This window comes from Acipenser ruthenus, chromosome 52, assembly GCF_902713425.1.
Source record: "Acipenser ruthenus chromosome 52, fAciRut3.2 maternal haplotype, whole genome shotgun sequence".
Taxonomy (NCBI): domain Eukaryota; kingdom Metazoa; phylum Chordata; class Actinopteri; order Acipenseriformes; family Acipenseridae; genus Acipenser; species Acipenser ruthenus.
The window spans coordinates 5,253,286-5,270,761 of NC_081240.1; the positions used below are offsets into that span (position 1 = coordinate 5,253,286).

A 17,476-nucleotide genomic window follows, 5' to 3' on the forward strand; every position below is an offset into this window, starting at 1 on the left:
GGAATCCAGGACTGTTTGGTCCAGCTCACTGCTTGATGACACGACTGTTGCATTTTTCATAATGCTGAGATAAGACCTCATCACATTCATTTCTCGTTCCTTGTCTTCCAGCCATTCTGTTAACATTGTGTTTTGGAATGGTGACTGTTACTTTCCACTCAGTATGTCTGCCAGTACACCTTCCTCTTCCCCGCCACCTCGTATGGAGGGTAGCGCTCGTGCTAAAGATTTCTGGAACACCAGTTTGTACACATGTCTTTGAATTTTCTCATTTTGTTCTTTATCTCAGGAAACTGGATGGCAACTGAGTCGTTCATCATGTCATTGCATTGCATGTCATGCTCATTGAATTCTTCTAGGACTTGCTGTGAACTACGCACTAACCCTATACTGATTTGCTGCACCAATTGAGCTGCTTGGGAGTTCAGTTTATTTAATGGGTAAAGCCAGACTCTCATAGGCACAGCATTTTCTCCATTTTCCCCAAGCAACTGTGGGAGGGTGGCATATGTTTTAATTGCTTCCTCAAAACTGACAGGATTGTTTTCAAGAGCAAAATCACCATAGAATTTACAGCTAAACCCTTCAGTGCTTTTCCTGTCTGTGTCTGTCATTTTTAGATCCTTCCTGTTTATGGAAACCTTCAGGCTGCCCTGAATATATTGCTCATTTTCTTCAGCAGAGTGGGACTTTATGGTAAAGGAATACTGCAGCTACCAGTCTTCGCTCTAACCGAGGAGTTTAAGTGCGGCAAGGTCCGACTGGAAATGACATTAGTAGAGTCACGAGACAAATGCGTAAGGGAGGCAGCACCTGTGTTGAAAACTGGAAGAAAGTGGGTGGCAAAGAAAGATGTGGAGGATGCAAAGGCTGCCCTTCGAATTGGTGATGTCATGGGGCAAGTTCAGCATGGAAGAGGGGGTCTTGGTGGTCTCAGTTCAGCTCCTCCTACATGGCACAATGCAGCCCCAGCTCAACGGGGGAAGCTAGTAGTCAATGAGGTGCAAAAGCAGGAGGAGAGGATGAGGTGTAAAAGCCATTTCCCAGGCCAAGCAGGGAGAATGGATGAGATGGGAGAGTGTGGAACAATGCAAGATTGGCTGGCAAGAACAATGGAACAGAGCAGGATCAGTTTCCTCATCAAGGCAACATATGATGTTCTCCCATCACCACAGAACCTAAACCTCTGGGTAGGAGAGGATCCCTCATGTCCTTTGTGTTCATCACCTGCAACATTAAGACAAATTTTGACAGGATGTAAGCTCTTAGCCAAGGACGGTTTACTTGGCGCCATGACCAGGTGCTGCAATGTTTGGCCTTAGCATTAGAAGACAAGCGTAACATGACCAATAAGTTGCCACCTGTTCCATCAAAACATTACACACATAAGACAACATTCCTCTGCCCAGGAGAGCAACCACCAAGAAAAGGTGTCAAGAGAGACTGGAAAATGCTGGCAGATGTTGGTCAACGGCTTATTTTTCCACCTGAGATTGCCACCACTAACCTTCGACCAGATATTGTCTTGTGGTCTGGATCAGCACGCCTTGTTCACCTGGTAGAGTTAACAGTGCCATGGGAGGATGCTGTAGATGAGGCGTATGAGAGGAAGAAACTGCGGTATGCTCAACTAGTCACTGAAGCGGAACAGCAAGGATGGATAGTCTGGGTTTACCCAGTGGAGGTGGGTTGTCGAGGATTTGTGGCACACTCTACAACCCGGTTTCTCAGAGACGTCGGATTCAGTGGCCAAGAGTTGCGTTGCACAGTGAAGAACTTATCTGAAGCAGCAGAGAGGAGCAGCAACTGGCTGTGGTTGAGACGGAAAGATTCTGGCTGGGGATCTCAAGCACAATAGAAAGGAAAGCTGATGTACGGGTAAGTAAGCTGAGTTGAGATGAGTGGGGAATGGAGGGTGGTGATGCTGGGACGCCAGAATCACCGCCGAGCCCTCTTGAGGTGTCGTGGGCTAGTCGATGAAACACCGAGGATGGAAGGTGCCCACTTGAAGACCCCAGAGATGTACCCTGCTTAGCTCAATCCAGACGGTTGTCATGCTGATGCACTGGGGAGACCGCACTTTGGTTGATCCCCGGAGCCTGTATCGTAGCCATTGTGTCTGCTGATGCGCTAGGGAGGCAATAAGCTGATCCCTGGAGCCAGCATTACACTTCAGCCATCAACACCAGACAGAAGGATATCTACATCATCATATGGAAGGAAGCGCAAACTGATGGAGAAACATATGGGTCACATCAGTTTACTGTAAAGCTACGTCATAGTTGGTGCTTATCTTGGCGAGAGCCGAGTTCAAATCAGCATGAAGTTTTAACATCTACTCTCGTGTAATGGAAATCTCATTTTTCTTCAGAAGAAACCTGTTTGTCAAACACAAAAAAAGCCTGGATGCCATATAGAACAGCTGTAACAACGTGAGTTGCTGGACCTTCTTTAAATACATTGGGATAAGTTACATTGCTGTACCCTAAGTGATTCATGGTGAGCTGCTCAAAGTGAGTGGTTGTAAGATACTGCAGTGTCACAAAGACGGCCGGAGTGGGTGGCGTCAGACCAGAAGCAGGGAGTAAACAGACAGAGACTTGGGGTTTTGGTGGAGCTGAGCGAATGGTTTCGCTCAGCATTTAATAAAACAGCACAGAAAATAAAAGGGTTTAACAGACAAAAACACGGGACACGGCACTACACGCCAAAATAAAAAGACAAACAAAACGTACTAAACACTAAACAGACGGTGCAGGACAGACGAACACAACACGGTGAGCAGATTACTACTACTACTACTTCTTCTTATTATTCTTCTTCTTAACATTTACCTCCGCTCCAATCCCGTTCTCCACTCACCGAACACCTAACCACGAGTGACTAAACGTGCATCTATTTATACTGTTTGTGCTGGGATTCATTTACTAATTAATTATTCACTTGAATCCCAGCACGTGAATTAATTCTGTGCAACCCCGTGCTCGCATATTATATTTTAAATGCACGTGCGTGATGTGCAATCCCGTGCCTAAATACAAATATACAATTTAAACACACGTGAAACACAGACCTGTTTATATCCCGTGTACCAATCTATACACCAACATTTACACACGCAACATACAACACATAACACACAATTGCACACAGGGGCGGGGCACATTGCCACATGCAGGTAAACCCAGGATTGGCTTTTAGAAGTCTTCTTGTCATTTAAATATTTTGCAGATCCTTTTAACTGTGACCAAACCACTGAAAAAGCTTGTTGCCAGTGATGCTTCAACATTCAAAGCAGATGTTTTGTCCTCTAAAGAGTCTGATGCAATAATCTGGAAATCTGTATAAGGTTTTGGACGAACATCAATGTCTTTTTGCAGCTCCTCCAAGTTCCACAAAGTAACGCCTGTAGGGAATAAAAAAAAAAACAGTTTGCCATGAATTTAAAATCCAATCTTCTTTAGCAATCTATCATTCTCATCCATCGACAAGATTTTCTCATTTTCAGAAGCATTGTAAGCTGTAAAATGCTCTAAAAAACAATGCTCATCCAGTTTGAAGGATACTAAAGAGTAAAACACTCAAAAGAGGCCATTCCACCTAGCTACACACAGCATGGGGTTCCCTTCACTTGTGCTTCAATTCACTGCTGTATGAAATCTGAACTACATCTCTGGGAATGTATGCTGGCACATTGACTTACAGACTGCAGGGGGTGTCTAGCTGTATGTAATTGCAGATAGATAACTCAGTATCATTATACAGTGTAAGAGATTTAATTGCCCTTTCATTGGCCATGAAAGGTCACTTTACCTGGAACGAGGGAGTCGCTGCGGCAGTCATACAGCATTCCTAATTGGAAAGGTCGGCCGAGAGTCGCCAACTCTATGCTGCTGTCTGCGGCAGTCATGGTCCTACTGGGCTGACTGCTTGAAGATAAACTGCAATTGAGATTGATAGAAAAACAGTATTACATGTTTTGTTATTTCTCTCATGTAACCACTTGATTAATAATGACACAATAAAACACAAACTTGAGTGATGCACATGGGTAAATGCAGCTGCCAGTTACTCTCTGTAGTGTAGCAGATGAGCCCATATTTCAGATGACTTGAGCACTTTGATTAAAGCATGAAACTGAGCTGAAATGAAGTTCAGACTACGCTGATCATTTTCAGATGTTGGTTCATCTCAGATATTGACATTGAAGGTCATTTTCATGGTCAAAGAGGTCAAACAAGGTCAAAACAGATATGTTTGAATAAGAGATGAACATTAATGTATACTTGTATGTATAGAAAGTTTATGCGATAATGTTGATATGGAGACACTTCATTTTGTTCACCTGTGATGTGAAGTAGATAAGTGTTCCAAATGGTAACGTGAGACCCCAAATCATATAAAATTAACTGAAATGAAATGCAACAACAATGTTTTTTCTTTAATGAAACATTACCATGGTTACAGGTAATAATGTGACACAAATGTACCTGCAAACGTGGTTTCAAAGCGTAGGATAGTTTAGACAAATACATAAGGAATTGTGTAATAACAACTGAATGTGAATATAAATATGCATTTATTTCACACAATATATAATAATAGTGTAATATTGGCACTAAACAACCAATGTTTAATACAACATTTTCCAATGCTTTTTTGGAATTATTTATTTTTGTACAATACTCACTACGGGTATGTTTTGAACTTTTTTAAACATTATAGCAAAATAACTTGACAATCCTTTATGGTATGTGAAGGAAATAACAATTTGTAATATATATTTTTAAATATTAAAGTTTATTTCAAAAGGATTTATATAAATGTAACATTTTATTCTCTGAGAGGATTACAGGCTGCAGTTTCACAGGACAAAGCACTCGATGCTTTCAGACATTCTGTCTAAGAGGACCCCCACAGAAAGACCAAGCAAACAATTGTTTATACTTCCATTCGGTGTTCTACTTCAAGGAAAATAAGCCCTGTCAGATCACACACTTTGGTAAACAAAAGGGACTGATTATAATTAAAACAGATGTTCTTTTCATTCTTATGCAGACTCTGCAAGTATAACAAATGGGCTATCAATATTCAAATAGTGACAGTTAAACTGCTTATCTGGTGAGATCAGCAGACACAGCCCATCAAAAGGAAAAATGTACAATTTGATTGAAATAAGAGTAACACAGCGCCCTCTTGTGGAAGATGGACGTTGTTTTCAACTGATACAGTAAAGTGGTTCATATTGAACCTAGAATACAGAGATTTCACAATCACTGAAATCAAAAATATTCTTGTGCACTCTTTAATAACATTGTGACTGTGTGATATAAGAAGTACTATTCGATTTATCAACAATTAAATTAATTTACCTGCTATAAAACTATGAAGTTTAAAAAACAATTGTTTAAACTTCAAGATTAGAACGCATTGACATATATTTAGTATGTGAATATAGGGAATGTCTTAAACGTAACTAACATTCTCAATAAATAATACAATATTTGTTGTCTTGTTTTGTTTAAGAACCTGTGTTTCGGATTACTTCTCTGCTCTTTCCTTAAACAGTCTGTTGTGCCTGGAAGTCTACTGAATTGAAAGCAACTTCAACTGGAACATTTCAAGTAAAAATAGCTTTATTTCTGCAACTAAACCATAGTTTATTGAAACTGGAGCTAACATCAACTGGGTTTAATAGCAAGTCTGAGGTAATTGCTTTGGTAATTGTAAGATTGCTATAAATATTATAACTTTAAATTTTTCAAAACTTCAAAACTGTGTCTACAAAATTGACTTCGGAAGGTCAAAGAACATTGCATTCATTCAACTTTATTTCCAGAAAGGATCAGATTGAGAGACAACATTCATTTAGTGATTTGTTGTTGCATCACAGAATCCTGTTTGAATTTTCCCCTTACGAGAGTCAGGTAAATATACAGTTTATTTAATTTAACAATGCATACAATTAGGAAATGAATTGGGTAAATGGTTCATTTATTATTTGTTTATTTAGCAGACGCCTTTATCCAAGGCGACTTACAGAGACTAGGGTGTGTGAACTATGCATCAGCTGCAGAGTCACTTACAACTACGTCTCACCCGAAAGACGGAGCACAAGGAGGTTAAGTGACTTGCTCAGGGTCACACAATGAGTCAGTAGCTGAGGTGGGATTTGAACCAGGGACCTCCTGGTTACAAGCCCTTTTCTTTAACCACTGGACCACACAGCCTCCTACTGATGAAATGTGTTGAATATACTTTGAATGCAGGTTCTGACAATGCTCATGATATTTTTATAACTTTTTGCTTACGATTGTAAGTCGCCCTGGATAAGGGCGTCTGCTAAGAAATAAATAATAATAATAATAATAATAATAATAATAATAATAATAATAATAATAATAATAATAATAAATAAGACTTGTCTTTATTTTGCTTTGTCTGATACTTCTAGCTAGGCTTGCTACTATTTGATTTATTTTTTTGCCAAATCGACAATTAATATCAACGTTTATTTTTGAAAAAATGGTTTTCTTTTTTTTCGATCTTTATTTTTCAATTCAAGCAGAGCATGGGTGAAATTGTCCTTTATGCTTAAAAAAAAAAGAAAATGCCATTGAGAAACGTCTCATTTAGAAAACCCCTTTACCATATCCAACATGCAACAAAACCATGGTTACCAACCAACATTCTAATTGAAATAACGTTTGGTCACAGCGAAGCTGTACCTTGTAAAGCTAAAGTTCCTACACAAATTGAAAAATTGTCTCAAATAAACCGTAGGAAACGCAGCATATAAAGTGTATTACACAGACTTTTATAACATACATTTACAATTAAAAATAATATGTACAGAACAAAATATTAGATAGCTGAACAGAACTAACTTGCACTTATTATTCTGAGCTCTGTCCTGCTTGTGCTTCAGCACAGCTGGACTCACTGGCGGCAAGGCAGACAGGCCCGCTTCGTCCTGCCGCGGAGACTTCAGCCCTCGATCAGGGTATTGTGCACAATACTCATTAAGTGTTTTCCTCTTGCGCCCCATTTTCAAATCAAAGTAGTAACTGTTACCGTATATACCTATAATAGCAAAAGCTTACCTACAACTTAACCCACTAATTTCAAAGTAGGCGCTTTGAATGACGGGCGCTGTAGCTGGCAATGAAAGTGCACAGTCGGTCTTGATGATTGATTGGCAGTCATTTAAACCAATGAGAGCATTCCAGTGCTGCTTCAGCCAATGAGATATGTCAGGACAGGATGAAATGACTGTAAATCTACAATAGCCTATTAAGGAACCACTAAGTTGACTGACAGCGACATCTAGCCATTCAGAGCAGAACGGAGATGGGACAGACGGCAAGTATTAAAACTACACAGACGAGATGATTTCTTAAATTATTATTTTTGGTAAGAAAAAAAAAGTAGCGAGTGGTTTTACCGACGTGTATCCCATATAAATGTATTTCAGTCGAACTCATATGCTTTGGGAATTCAATGTTTAACAAGCTTTACCAATTAAAATTGAAAAGTAGCAAACCTAGTTATAGCACTGATATAGTGCATATTTTGAATTAAAATGGTATATTAAATTGTTCTCCCATAATTTAATTAAATTTTTCTCCCATAATTTAATATAATTGACAGCAGTGTGGAGTAGTGGTTAGGGCTCTGGACTCTTGACCGGAGGGTCGTGGGTTCAATCCCAGGTGGGGGACACTGCTGCTGTACCCTTGAGCAAGGTACTTTACCTAGATTGCTCCAGTAAAAACCCAACTGTATAAATGGGTAAAAATAATGTGATATCTTGTAACAATTGTAAGTCGCCCTGGATAAGGGTGTCGGCTAAGAAATAAATAAATAATAATAATAATAATAATAATAATAATAATAATAATAATAATAATAATAATAATAATAATTAGATTGAGACAGATTCATAATTAAGAGGAAACTATTATTTGCAAGACAGGTTATAACATTTTTACAACTATTCATTAAGATTTTAAATCCAGGAAAAGCAATTTAACTGAACTCGCCTTTTGTGTTCGGTTTGAATTAAAAATAAGGAGCTGTTTTTGTTTTTTTACATCAAGTTACGGGAGAAAAAACTAAAGTGATCTGGTTTCACAATCAATGCTTTTCCAAGAGTTTAATTAAGAAATGGAGTTGGTGCAATATAACTTTAAAAGGGACATCACGTGAACAAAAATAAGAAATCAAACGAAGAGCCCTAAAAATACCTCATAGGTAAATTCCCTTCTACATTATTATATTATATTTTATGCAAGTGCCATCTTTTCAATAGTTCCTGGTTTTAGATATTAATTTATATGTAATGCTTATTAGGATAAACTGTCAAAACAGATATGGTTTGTCAAACATTATTAATAAGCACTTTATTGACGAATATATAGATTGTGTGTTTTTAGCATTACAGTGGTATGAGATGCTGGGTTGAGTTAACAAACCATGCAGGCCCAAAAACAACCAACAAAACAAACAAACAAACACAGCAAAGCCGCTGGTGTTAAAAATATCCCTGTAGCAGGGTGAGGTCTGTGCTGGCTATCTGACACATGCATGATTCTGCAGGGAGTGGTGACACGGAGAGGTTGGGTGAGGGTGTGTTGTCTCTCCCTCTGAGTGGGATTGGGGAGTAGTTCAACCTATAAAATGATGCTCTGCTATTCACTCTGTCCTGCCCATATAGATGAATCATGGTGACGCTGGGTTTTAACAAGCTGATGTAAAAACAATCCGAAGAAAAGAACATCAGGTGGAGCTGGAGAATGAAAAGCAAGTATGGCTGTGGACAGCAGCCTTCCAGAAATCTATTTAATTAAATAGTTGTTACGTGTACTAGGTCAGCTGAGGAAAGCTTGGGCAACCCCAATAGTATACACAGTGAGTAGCAGAGCAAAGGCTGAAGACCCAAACCTTATGCATAGCGGTGGTGGGGGATGCTACGGATATGCTGGGTTGAGCTAAATGCCCCAAAACACTGACCTTCAGTTCTCCTGATGTGTTTTGGGAATTGCTGCGGTGAGGGAGCATAATTGGGAAGAAAATCAGGGAGAAAATAATTTTGGCATTTAAAAAAAAAAAAAAAAAAAAACACCCGCAGCTTTAATTAATCCATCCATCCATCCATTATCATTAACTGCTTACTCCTTTACAGGGTCGCGGTGAGCCAGACCCTGACCCGGCATACACTGGGCGCAAGGCGAGACTACACCCTGGACGGGTCGCCACTCCATCGCAGGGCACCACACACACACACACAGAGGGCAATTTAGAGTGACCAATCAACCTGGACAGCATGTCTTTGGACTGTGGGAGGAAACCCACGTGAACACGGGGAGAACATGCAAACTCCACACAGACAGGACCCTAGGCCGGATTCGAACCTAGGACCCTGGCGCTGTGAGGCAGCAGCGCTAACCACTACGCCACCGTGCCACCCGCTTTAATTAATGATTACTTAAAATAGTGATTTTTAATTATAATAGTAATAATCATCTCAAAATTAGTCCATTCCTAGAAGCTGGTATTGCCTTTTATACCATTAATGCCAAGAAACGGAAGTGGTCATTACAACTAGGAACAGACAGAATGATGACAGCCAATATGCAGTCAAATACAGCAACCAATGCAATTCGGAGATATAAAACATAAATGGAAAATATGAAATAGCCATAATTAAACATTGTGCATTGTAAACCCTTATAAACTTTTTCTACAGTAGATGTGCACAGTATTGTTGTAGCTTTCTCACATTTCCCATGTTTATACTAAGCATTTGTCATGGTTTACCAAGTTTTTAAATGCCCTTTAACACACCTTTCTGTCACCTCTCAATGTCCTTACCCACTGACAGCCACTGGGGCAGTAGTGAGATGCATTCTGGTTGTAGTGATTTCGGAATGATTGTTTCTGGGCCCTTGTGACAGATATAGAATGATTCTTGGTGTTAGATCTCCCTCCAGACCTGTGAGGGCACTGTATAAAAGGAACACAGTACCCTTAACTAAATGGCATGACAATTGATTCCTTAGGCTAGGTAGAAGTCGGTCATTTAGGAAGGTGGGAAACGGCGTGGTATCCGAGGATTGGAGGAGCGGATGCATTCGTTAACCTAGGGGTCATGAGCAAGGGTATAAATAGGGGTTGTAGTGTAAGTGATCTGTTCCTTGGTAAATGGTTAGTGTTTCAAACCTACAAGGAGTCGGTGTTGCAGTGTCGTGAACCGTGAGTTTTGTCTTGTGTTTGTTAACTGTTGTCTGTTTTTTAATAGACTACCAGTAGCACGATCCGGAGCTGTAGCGAAAGCCAGCATAAACCCGGACATCACTTTCACCCCTGTATTTCACAGAGAACTGTAATACACTACTTGCACTTATTCACTATCACTAAGAACTGTGTTTGTGTTTAGTGTTGGTGTGTAAAACTGGACTTTTGGGTACGGGTCAAACCCAGGGATTTACAAATACCGCGTGATACATGCTGCTGTATCACTGCATCATTATTATTTACAGGTGTTCGCCATAAGGCTCTGGACATTTGTTCAATAAACACCCTTGCACCTGGAATTCATTGTTTGTCTGTTTTGTATCCACTCTGCACTGCATGCACCTGTATTCTTCATCGTAGTGAAGTGCTTTTTCTCAGAGCACGTAACAACGTGTCGGCGAGGTAGAGGTATTATCCTTTCTTGTAGGTAAGCGCTAGGTTGAACTTTTGTAGTTTGAGCATCATGCATTGCAAACTTGCTGGAGCTTTGTGTATTGGCTTGTTCAGGATTGTGACTAGTGGTTAGTGATCCGTTTCTATTGTCACAGGTTTTTCCTAGATGTAGTCGTAAAACTTGAAACATGCAAAAAACAGTGCCAGGAGTTCCTTTTCTATTTGATCATAGCGAGTCTCAGTCTGTGTTAGTTTGTGAGAAGCATAGGCCAACTGGCTTACCTTCCTGAAGCAATACTTCTCAATACTTGGCATACTGTCTACAGCTCTAGTAATGCACTCAAGATACCCCCCCCCCAATAATGTGGGCCCATGTCCCTCCCCTGGTTAGCCTCATCATCCCAGTCAGATCCCTCATTCTCTGATTCGATGCTAACTGGTGTTTGATGTGGTTACCTGCTAATGGTGATCAGTTCTTCAGGCAACTCTGGGACAAAAGTGCAAGGTTGCATAAGATTTTGATTCAATGTGCATTCTTCACCACCACCTTCTGGTTTCACGACATATACTGGTAAGTCTCCCAGCTTCCTCAAGTTTCTGCTTGCCTCGCTGACTCTTATTAGCTATCAAGACTCTGTCCCTAGGCTGAAGGTGGAGCTCCCTTGCCTTCTCATCATATTTTTGCTTCTGGCGGGCTTTAGCTTTGCTGGAGTGAAGGGCTGCTTGGTGGTATGCCCCTTTTAGTGAGTTCTGGAGCTGGGCTACATAGTCTTCATAATCCTGGTCTTCCTCCGATGGCATAACGTCTAGTATGAGATCCATAGGCAAGCTTGGCTGTCTTCCGAACATGAGTACTGAGTGGACTCATGCTTTGTGCAATTGTAGGCATGTGTTAGTGCCTCGACATGATTCTTCAAATCCACCTTTTGCTCTGGGTTCAGTGTGCACAACATATTCATGAGGGTACGGTTGAACCGTTCAGTGGTCCCATTCCCTTGTGGGTGGTACAGCATGGTTCTATTGCGCTCTAACCCCATCACTTTGCACAACTGATGAATGAGGTTGCTTTCTAAGCTCCTGCCTTGGTCTGCATGTATTCTCTCTGGGATCCCTTAATGAGAGATATACTTTAAATTTGTCTGCCACTTTGAAGCTAAAACTCCAGCTTGTGGGTGGGATACCTTCTCTCTGCTGGGGACAAGCGGCAGGCAGCGTAAGAGAACACTCTCTCCTTCCCCTCTTTGACCTGCCTGAGAATGGCTCCCAGACCCTCCCGTGATGCATCAGTCTGGAGGAGGAATGGCAAATTGTAGTCAGAATAGCCAAGTATGTCGTGGACAGTTTCTCTTTCAGAGCTCAGAAGGCTTTTTTACAGACCTCAGTCTATTCAAAAGCTTGTGGACTGTTTGTGGATTTCAGGGCCTTCTTTGTCCTCTTTTGATTCTTCCCAGTGAGTTTAAACAAGGGGGGAGGCAAACTGAGATTAACCACGAATGAATTGCCAGTGGTACCCGGTGAACCACAAGAACTGCAACTCTTCTTTACGGTTGGTGGGGGTCTTCCAGTCCCTCACCTGTCGCACTTTTACAGGGTCAGTCACTATCCCTGTAGAGGCCCATTGGAGTTGTGAAGCCTTTTGGCGATCATACTACCTCCACCTGCCAGTATCCTGACGTGAGATCCAGGGTGGTGGAGTATCTTGCATCACCCAATGCATCTAGAGCTTCCTCAATATGGGGCAGAGGAAAATCATCTCTCACCATTTTGGAGTTCAACTGCCTTTAGTCTATACCAATGACAATTGAAAAGGCATAAACAAGTACGATGGCCTACTAATACAATTATAGTTTAGTAGGGACATACGTTAGCTAAATATTCTACACAAATATTGTATACATATATTTATATCTACAGTTGGTACAGCAAAGACAATGGGATCTCTGTCAATGTATCTGTCTATGACCTGGGCTACTCCAACACCTTTAGTGGCAAATTCTTGTGGTAACAACCCATCAACCAAGCCAGCTGTCAATATGTAGACATCTGCCTGTATGAAGAATAAAAAAAAAATATTAATTAATAATACTAAAAACATATAAAATAAAGTCCTGAAATTAATGGACAATTTTGGTCTCTGTCCACCATTTGCTCACTGGTGCCAGTTGTTACCCAGCTTTGTGTTTTTGATGAAGTCTGTGTGAGTTTCTCTTTTTTGGCAAAAGTCTTTATAGTTATGCACACATTCCATATCACGTTCCTGCCAATACAAAAAAGATACAATATTTGTTCATGCCACAAATTGCAACATTGTATCTTATCTTGAGCACAACTGGATATCCTATCGATTTGGAATTTCCCCAAGTTATTTCTTGTGCTACGCCCTGTACATGAGGAAATATTTAATCAGCGATACACATGGTGTATATAAGTCGGAGAGAACAGCTCCTTGGATGTTCTGCTCTTCCAGTGAGAATGAGAAAGATTGTGCTGCAGCTACTGTTCCTGTGCTGTCTGTCCGTCGGACAGGCACAGCATGAAGAACCTCAGGGGACCAAGATTGAGACGGAACAGCAAGCATACATACTACATCAGGACTGCTTTCAACAAAGTATCTACAGAGAGCTGGGGAGCCTGAAGAACAGGGTGGACCAGCTGGAGAAGGAGCGAGATGGTACTGTTAACATTTTATTGAACAAAGACCCAGTGAGCAGCAAAAAACAAAAAGACAATCGTATTGAGTTTCTGGTACCATTTTAAAAGTTTACTATGGTATACTCTGGCAAAAGCATAGCCAGATGTAGTGATTTTGTTTTATAGAGCACCTTCGGAACATGCTTTCCAATGAGTAATGTTACAATAAGGGGCTATAGTAAAAGTACAGTATACTAGGTATGTTAAAACAGAGCACTATAAAAGTACAGCATAATAGTCATGTTTCAACATGGGGTTATAGCAACATACAATAGAAGAGACATGTGTGGGGTATGAAGTATGAAGCCTTCATGTGGGGTTTAAAGCACCTTCGAAGTAAAATCGGTTCTTTGTCCATCTGTTTCCCAGCCTTGCCAAAGATTGCCTTCTCTGCTGCCTTAGTGGAATCTGGTAGTTGGATTATAGGACCATTCAACACTGACACCAACCTGGTGTACAAAAAGGTCTTCACCAACATCGGCAACTGTTATAACCCTAGTACAGGTACAGTATGTCACAGATAAATAATAGATCTTTTATGACAGTGGTTCCCAACCCTGGTCCTTGCGGACCCCTGTGTCTGCTGGTTTTTGTTTCAACTGAGTTGTCATTACTTAATTGAACACTTATCTGAACTATTTCCACCTATAAAAGCTGAAAACAATTGAAAAGGTCTAAATAAGCCTATCATTAGTTAAATTTATGGGTTCAACTAAGTACTTGAGTGCTCAGCAGGGTTGGGATCCACTGCTTTGACACAATAGCCATGCATGTACTACCAGCCCAAGCTAAATTGTCCGTTTAGCAGTAGCTCCGAAAACGGTCACATACAGAGGAGTTACTTTCTTTAAAGAAAATAAAAAATAAACATTTGTTCTCAAGGTGGTTAGAGGTAAAGGAACAGCCACAAACACTTAGCTGTAGAAATCCATGCAAGACAGATGATAAAACATATTTATATCTCCATTTGACACTGTCTGTACACAGAGCATTGTATGCTTTCAAAATATTATAGAGCATGCCATTCTGTAATACTGTGTTAGGGCACTGTATATCAAGCCTTATTAATCATCATTTGATGGTGCCCAGTCATTAATGTATAATTAAGTTATGATATTTATGGTGAATGATTACACTGTAATTTAGCATTTTGGCACTGTAATGCACAATAGGAGCTCCATCTGTCTATCCACTCCATACACAGAGAAGGACAGAAATCAATGAATTAGCACAGTCATACTATTCACCGCTTCATGTATTGTGTTGGTCTGCCCACCACAGGTATCTTCACAGTCATGGTGAAGGGTGTCTACTACTTCAGATTCTCGGCTTACAATGACGGGACACCCAACACCAACGCGGCCATGTTTAAGAACAGCGAAAGGATTGTGTCCATCTGGGACACAGTCGGAGAGGACAACGAGGACAGCGCCAGCAACGGGGCTGTCCTGGAACTGCAAGTAGGGGACAGTGTCTACATCAGTCTCCATGCCCAAAGAGTTGTCTACGATGACATCAACCACTACAACACCTTCAGCGGATTCCTGCTCTTCGCCATGTGAAGACACCTGCCGTGCAGACTAAATCGTATCGGATAACTCCGATATTCAAGAACACAGGGTGTCTCCAGCAGCTGTGAGATGTATTACTTTTAAAGGGGTTATATAATGTATACAGGAAAATATTAAAGGGATGCTGAGGAGTATTTCATAACAAAGTTAAATATTAACATTAACCACTGTATTCCCTTATTACTATTAAGATTTTTGTGCAGTTTGTTTGCTTTATTGCCTTCTGGAGCGTAACTTTTAATGATTAAGAAATATAAAAATGTCCAACGCATGGAGAGGTGTCATTCAAGTTGTTCAGTGATGTCACACGAGGACAGACCGCAGAGTCTGCAGTGAACAACTTCAATGACACCTCGTCAGAAATGCATCAGACATTTTTATATTTCTTAATCATGAAACGTTACACTCCACAACGTGATAAAACAAGCAGATACACAAAATCTTTATACTAATAAGGAAATACAGTGGTTACTGTTAATATTTCACTATTTAATATAGTGCCTTTCACAATACAATTTCAGCAAAGCGCTTAAGTAGTAGTGTATGGCTATCTCAATTCATAAAATAAACATGCTTCTGCCTCAAGAATACAAATTAAATTAAAACAAAGCAATCAACAAACACTGTCTGTCTTTTTTGTCTAATAAAAGTCACCACTTCTTTACACAAAGTGTTGTGGGGACACATGGTACAAAATACTACTGGTTGAAATTCTGAGTACGACAAGTTATTTACAGAACGATTCGGGGTGGCTATTTTATTGCCCATGTTCCTTTTTACTTATTAAATATCTTGGTAATTATGATTTCCATTACACGAGAGTAGATGTTAAAACTTCATGCTGATTTGAACTCGGCTCTCGCCAAGATAAGCACCAACTAAGACGCAGCTTTGCAGTAAACTAATGTGATCCATCTGTGTCTCCATCCATTTGCGCTTCCGTCCATATGATGATGTAGATATCCTTCTGTCTGGTGTTGATGGCTGAAGTGTAATGCTGGCTCCAGGGATCAGCTTATTTTGCCTCCCTAGCGCATCAGCACACACAACGGCTGCGATGCTGGCTCCGGGGATCAACCACAGTGCGGTCTCCCCAGCGCATCAGCATGACAACCGTCTGGATTGAGCTAAGTAGGGTACATCTCTGGGGTCTTCAAGAGGGCACCTTCCATCCTCGGTGTTTCGTCGACTAGCCCACGACACCTCAAGAGGGCTCGACGGTGATTTTGGCGTCCCAGCATCACCCTCCTCAGTCCCCCACTCAACTCAGCCCAGCTTACTTACCTGTACATCAACGTTGCTTTCTTTCTGTTGTGCTTGAGATCCCCAGCCAGAATCTTTCCGTCTCAACCACAGCCAGTTGCTGCTCCTCTCTGCTGCTTCAGATAAGTTCTTCACTGTGCGACGCAACTCTTGGCCGCTGAATCCGACGTCTTTGAGAAACCGGGTTGTAGAGAGTGCCACAAATCCTCGACAACCCACCTCCACTGGGTAAACCCGGACTCTCCATCCTCGCTGTATTTCTAAATAGATTATTGCTCTGTTCTTTTATAAAAATATGCAAAAGATTTTAATAACCAAGACGTATCACAAATATAACAGTAGGTTTCCAAAGGCAGTTTTGAATCCATACAATGGCAGTAAAATTCCACAAATGTGTGGAGTTCCTGATCAAGTTTAACATAAGTAAGTGATAGCTTTTAATTTGATCAGAAAACAAATCTGATTTATTCTTCCTTAGTAAAGCCACACATTTGCTTAATGCTTTCTCATTATTATTTTTGATTGGTGCTAAATGAAATGTGATTGAAAAGAATTGAAAAGGCAGATCTCATCTTACAAATAACAAGGGATTAACAAGTTGCTGTCTGTTTTAAGTGATGACCGTCAGTTTAAAACATGATAAAGGGAAACACGAATATCTGCACAGATATCGCACAGTGATTTGTGATTTTCATCTGATCCCTTCAATTTTAAAGTCAGATTTAATGTCATTATCATACTTCCAAGACTTCACTTTGAAAACTGAAGTTACTTTACTGGTAGTGGTTTATTAAGTATCCACATCAACAGTAGAAACCCCACTTCTGCTTAAAACTGAAGATGTTTTAACCTGTTTTGTCTTCTGATTATCCGGAGCTGGTGCATGATATTTAGCAATACATTCATCCATTGTCTAATATTTGGCATGAGTGAAGTACAAAATACAACCCCTGTAGTCCTTCCACTCAATTCAGTGATGTGATGTAAAATTACTCTCTCCCAGTAAGCAAACTCGATTACTGACCCATGTGAACGAATCAAGTGATCTGCTTGGGAGGTATGACTAAGTGAATATTACCGATATTTCCCTTTGAATGAATACTAAAAAAAAAAGGTTTTGACTATGACATCGCGACCCCCTGAAATCGTTCTGCAACCCACTTGGGGGTCACGACCCACAATTTGAGAACCGCTGATCTAATCTCCCAGCTTGACTTGTGCTGCCATGTTGAGAACTCATCCACAGGTTTAGTGATCTGCAT

General features: G+C 40.5%; 2 protein-coding genes across 2 annotated transcripts; one reads left to right on the forward strand and one right to left on the reverse strand.

The window, feature by feature from the left end:
- Positions 1-2,357: 2,357 nt before the first annotated feature.
- Positions 2,358-3,947, reverse strand: LOC131722942 (neoverrucotoxin subunit beta-like). The gene is given in 4 exon segments (XM_059016113.1): positions 2,358-2,531; positions 3,173-3,244; positions 3,246-3,406; positions 3,814-3,947. Coding segments are annotated over 4 exon segments (504 nt in total). The 5' UTR covers positions 3,911-3,947.
- Positions 3,948-13,014: 9,067 nt separating this feature from the next.
- On the forward strand, positions 13,015-15,347 carry LOC117965771 (complement C1q-like protein 3). Its single transcript, XM_034910919.2, has 3 exons — positions 13,015-13,360; positions 13,750-13,884; positions 14,662-15,347. The coding sequence occupies exons 1-3, from the start codon at positions 13,105-13,107 to the stop codon at positions 14,940-14,942; spliced, it is 672 nt and encodes a 223-aa protein (XP_034766810.2). The 5' UTR covers positions 13,015-13,104; the 3' UTR covers positions 14,943-15,347.
- Positions 15,348-17,476: the final 2,129 nt, after the last annotated feature.